Below are 5,457 nucleotides of genomic sequence, written 5' to 3'. Positions count from 1 at the left end.
GATTGGGTGAATACTCTCCGTATTTCACCCAAAGAAATGATGCTCTCAACCGTGCTGGTTTCTCTCCCCTGCAAAAGTGTACTGCGGCTTTGCGTCTGTTAGCTTATGGAGCCGCTGCAGATACAATAGATGAGTGGCTTAAGTTAGCTAGACAAACTTCATCAGATTGTCTAGATAGATTCTGTGAAGGCATCATTGATTGTTACGGGGAGACGTTTTGCCGTCGCCCAACTGTGGAGGATACTCAGCGGCTGTTAGCGAAAGCCGAGGAGCGTGGCTTTCCGGGCATGTTAGGGAGCATCGATTGCATGCATTGGCAGTGGAGGAACTGCCCAGTGGCTCATGCTGGCCAATTCACAAGGGGAGACATCAAACACCCTACCATCATCTTAGAAGCCGTTGCGTCGTATGATCGTTGGATCTGGCATGCCTTTTTTGGAGTGGCCGGGTCCAACAACGACCTTGCCGACGGCATCTACCCCTCCTGGCCGGTGTTCATGAAAGGTGTTACTCTTCCACAAAATGAAAAGCAGCGAGTGTTCACTGCTGCTCAATCAGCGCATCGCAAAGATGTCGAGTGTGCCTTTGGAGTGTTGAAGTCTAGGTTCAACATTCTAGCAGTTCCGGGACGCTCCTACTCCAGGCGTACTCTTGGATTGATCATGCGTGCATGTGTCATTCTGCACAACATGATCATTGACGATGAGCGTGGACAAAATTTGGACAACATCTATGAGACAGTTGATTCAAATGTCGGCCCTGCAATACACCACCATGCACCACCAAGCCTAGCAGCCAGGATTCAGATGGACACCGAAATGAGGGACTCACCGATGTATACACAGCTCCAGCATGATTTGATGGAGCATGTGTGGGCTAATTCCTAGATTATGTAATTTTTTCAGATTTTTATGTAATCTTTTCAGATTTTTATGTAATTTTTTTTATGATGTAATCGGTAACAATTTTAGTTCAATAAAATAATTTCCTTGCATTATTTATATTGTTGTAACGTAAACAAAGATATGCTCATGTTGAAGAGAGAGAAAAGCTGACGTGGAGGAGAGAGAACTAAAGCTGGCACTATAGCCTGTGCATTGGCACCGTGTGGTGAGAGTGGGGTGAGAGTGGGGTGAGAGTGGGCCAAAAGCTGACGTGGCGGGGCTGGAGGCGGGCGGTGCGTTGGCACCAGCCTTAGCACAGCCTGACATCAATTTCTTGGGTGCACTCCCATGCAAAGAAAAAACAACGAGTTTCCGTGTCCTTTCACGGGAACGTCTTTTTTCGTAGGCGTCCAAATTCTGGAATCTTCCAGGTGTAGGGCGCGTTCTCCCCAATATTATACGGGCGGTTTTATTGGGTAATATTTTGGCATCTTCCTCAAGGTAGTTTTGGGAAAATATTTTTAAATTTCTAATTTTTAGATACCCTCATACTCCTTAGCAATTAAAGAAGGTAATTTAGACTTTTTGGTTTGCCTTATAGGCAAACAATCTGGCATTTCAATCATCTAATGCATGTTCAACATGCTGCTTTGGGGAAAAGATGAATAGTCATTTCAAGGTGGTGTATGCACCTGTCTTTTTTCGAAATGGTGGCATACGCTAGCCTATGCATCAAACTTATGCATATGGTCTATTAATTGTCCTATTCAAAGTATGTTCAATATTTGAGAATTGATCAACCACCGTGCATACACATGTTTTCCATGGTTTTTTCTGTCCAAAATAAACCTCTGTTTTTTCTACATGTTCCAAACATTGCAGCTTACTCCTTTCCTTTTTAGACAGAAAAAGAATCACAATTTCTTTCTTTCTATTTTCTTCTGATGTTTACGAACATAGCAAGACAAATGTCGTCCTCTAGATAGAAGATATTCTCTTCAAGAAAGAGAATTATCCTCTAGAGTACATGAAGTACCAACTAAGCATCTACCTCGATCACCACCTACTCTACTAAAGATAGAGAATACTCTCGTTGTCAGACATTTAATAACCGCAACCTCCCATGGTGCTAGAAATCTTGTCGCTCTTCTACCCTATTCAAATACATATGGTCTCATATATAAATATAAGACAACAAGCGAGTTGTTGCGTGGTAGTAGCTGATTCTCTACAAACGAAAGAAAAATCAGGTGTTTCAGTCCAAGTAGTGCATGGCGAATAATTTAGTAGAGTAAATGGTAAGAGATGAAATGGAAGATGCTCATGCCACGGGACGGAGATATGCTTCTCATATCGATCCATTTAGCAATTTACACTCACAATTTTCGGTGATAGTTGTGTGTCTAAAAGGGTTTTTAGACTTTTGAAATGGAAATAGGAGGCGTCAGAAATTATTTGAGATCCCCAAAGATACCTTCGAGTGGCAGGATCTTGTCGACAAGCAAATATCAGTTTATGATGCTACACGCATGAAGCCATCGGAGGTTTCCGATCCGCCTATGGATTGACAAGACTACAATGTTCGTGTGCAATATACTCGTTAGACACCTCAGCCCAATTATCTACTGATGTTTGGAAAACTTGAGCATTATAGACGTTTATGTAAATGTTCAATTTGGTTGAAATTTGCTTCTACAAGTAAGTCACATTTTAGTTACGAACTTTGCCTACTATTCAATGGGAACGAAATGTACATTACCGTCAAATTTGGGCGGTAGGATAGACAATGATGAGCTATGCATACGGGGGATGAACTACCTTGATTGGGATTATGACTGGGATTTAGCCATTTAGGCATGTCTCAGTGAAAAAGTACTACCTCTATTCTCATAGGTTTTTAAAAATTCTTATATTTTGAAACATAGGTAAAATTAAAATACACGTGACCATGATCTGTAGGCACTTTTTCCCCCTTTTTAGGGAAATCTGTAACCACTTATGTCGTGAAACCGTAGCACAGTTCCAGCACAGCGTGACATCAATTCCTTGCGTGCAGTGCCCTGCTGTTTTGCCAAGAAGTTTCCGTGTCCTTTCACGGGAAACGTCTTTCCCCGTGATTTCAGCCGCGTAGGCGTCCAGATTCTGGAATCTTCCAGGTGTGGCGCGCGTCCTCCCCAATTTTATACGGCCGGGGTTTCCGTCTTCCAGGTCGTCCACCGTGGTTTCGCCGTCGGATCGAATAATTTCTCTTTCCCCCCTCCTCCCCCGCCGCGGTCGCCGGTCGGCCTCCGCTCCCTCGCTCGTCGGAGGTAATGGTGCTTCCTCCCCATCGGATTCCGCTTCAAATTCTGCCTTGATTTAGGGCCTAGGTGTGTCGTGCGGGGACGGATTCGTTAGAGGGGATTTTTCTCGGTCAGTCTGGCTATCGATCGGCGTCCTGGCGGATCGAGCTGACCTAGAAAGGTAGGTTGTGATTTGGTTGCGGAGTCGGATCCGCAGGCGCCGCTGTACGGTGCGTGAAATTTTACTTTTTTGGGGGGGAAATTAGATCTTTTGAGGAAAACAGTCCAGAATCTTCTCCTATTGCTGGAACAGATCGATTCCATTTCCTAGAGTCTTGTATCGAAAACTGATCTTGTGATGTGATTTTCAGCTCAAATCAGCCTCGTTCCTCTGGCCTCCTCAATGGATAACCCACAGTAATTATTTGTGTAAATAGACTTCTGCTTGTGGGATTTGAATTAGTGGGTTGGTTAATTTTTTTTGTCGATATAATAAGGTTGTCCTTTCAGAAGATATTCTCGTTTTCAGAAATATAGCCAATCACCTTTTTGGGTGAGAGTTTGCAATAATCAGATGACATGTTTGTCGTAACAAATAGCTGAATCTCCTGAGTAAATGTGTGGATACCAAAATATTTATGATCACAAATATCTTATGTTTTTCTTTTGCAAGGCGGTTGTTTTTATAAGAAGGTTTCAACTGTATGGTGTATTTCTAGGTGGTTTGCTTGTTAGAGTAACTACTTTGTTCTATGAACATGGATGATGTGAGTTTTACCTTCGCCCAGAATTTAGACCCTTTAGTACTTGCAGTCCGAGTAAAGAATACGTGTTGTTCTGTTGGGTTAAGTAAATTCTTTTTCTGCAGACAACGTATTAGTGACTTATCACAAGTTTATAATTGCTTGTAGTGTTGCACAGCTTTTCTCTTCTTTTGACATAGCTACTTCTGGCAGTGTTTCTGACTGTAGTATCACTGGATGTTGCAGCTTGTTTCACCTCCGAGAACTGCAAGATGGCTACCAACGCTGGGGAATCGACAAGCGTTGGCAGCAGCAGTGAGGCTGCTGGGGGGAGCTTCGAGTGCAATATCTGCTTCGAGTTGCCACAAGAGCCAATAGTAACTCTCTGCGGCCACCTGTTCTGTTGGCCATGCCTCTACCGGTGGCTGCACATGCACGCGCACACTCCGGAGTGCCCTGTGTGCAAGGCCATCGTTGAAGAAGACAAGCTTGTTCCTCTCTATGGTCGTGGCAAGGACCGTGTCGATCCAAGGTCAAAGAACACACCTGGAGCTGACATTCCTAACCGCCCAGCTGGCCAGAGGCCTGCAACAGCCCAACAGGCTGATCCTAACAACAACTTCGGGAATGCCCATGCGAATCCATGGTTCATGGGCATGGGCGCAGGAGTCCCGTTGGCGAATGCACGGTGGGGTAACTACGCCTTCTCCGCCGCATTCGGGGGTCTGTTCCCTATGCTTAGCTTCCAAATGCATGGTATTCCTGATCCAACTGCCTATGCCCAGCCTGCTGGGTTTCACTATGGGTATGGTCATGGCCATGGGTTCCACGGCGGGCATATGGGGCCTGCCCATGGCGTCCCCCGCCAAGGACCTCTTGGACAACAACAGCAGGCAGATGTCTACCTGAAGGCCCTGCTACTCATGGTTGGAGTTCTTGTGATTGCGAGCCTGCTTGCATTTTAAGTTAAAGTTGTCAGTAGTTTGCAGGTGTAATGGTTGTTTGGTGGTAAGAATTGCTAGAATTCCTGGGGTGGTGTCGTGGTGTGGGCTTATCAATCTACCAAATGTGACGTAAGTTAGTTAAAATGTTTATACGAAGTGTCCATGGTATGTAGATTTAGATAAGCTTCAGCATGTTAAAGCATCATATCTGTTATTTGGATGAAGATTGTGTATTGTGTAGCTTTGAAGCTTTTGGTGAATGTGATGTACAATTGGGAGGTAGTCTCCTCGTGGGTAGTCTGTATACTGTATCCATTTATACTGGACCACATTTTCAGTACATGTAAGAATTTATCTTGTTTGCACCAGGTCATTTCATTCATTTGACAGTAATTTAACCGTATTTAATTCAACAAATAAACACAATATGGGTACGGAGTAGATATGGGTACGGAATAGTTCTACAGTGGTTCTAGTACTACAGTGGTTCTTGACGATGAAAAACAAAGATATTTTTGGTTGAGCACATGAGAGCAACCTCGGTTCTTTCTGAATATCAACCATACTCACCTTATGTTTGTACAAATCAGCACCTACAGTCATC

The 5,457-nt window shown here is 44.1% G+C and overlaps 2 protein-coding genes across 2 annotated transcripts; both read left to right on the top strand.

Annotated features, from left to right (window-relative positions):
* Window positions 1–287: 287 nt before the first annotated feature.
* Window positions 288–887, top strand: LOC127347045 (uncharacterized). Its single transcript, XM_051373273.1, has one exon. The coding sequence runs from the start codon at window positions 288–290 to the stop codon at window positions 885–887; it is 600 nt and encodes a 199-aa protein (XP_051229233.1).
* A 2,112-nt stretch (window positions 888–2,999) lies between these two features.
* Window positions 3,000–5,218, top strand: LOC127293486 (uncharacterized). The gene is made up of 2 exons (XM_051323117.2): window positions 3,000–3,193; window positions 4,156–5,218. Exon 2 carries the CDS (start codon window positions 4,182–4,184, stop codon window positions 4,872–4,874), a length of 693 nt encoding a protein of 230 aa, XP_051179077.1. The 5' UTR covers window positions 3,000–3,193; window positions 4,156–4,181; the 3' UTR covers window positions 4,875–5,218.
* Window positions 5,219–5,457: the final 239 nt, after the last annotated feature.

The sequence above is a fragment of the Lolium perenne genome, chromosome 4 (assembly GCF_019359855.2).
Source record: "Lolium perenne isolate Kyuss_39 chromosome 4, Kyuss_2.0, whole genome shotgun sequence".
NCBI classification, from domain to species: domain Eukaryota; kingdom Viridiplantae; phylum Streptophyta; class Magnoliopsida; order Poales; family Poaceae; genus Lolium; species Lolium perenne.
This window is presented reverse-complemented; position numbering and strand designations above follow the sequence as displayed.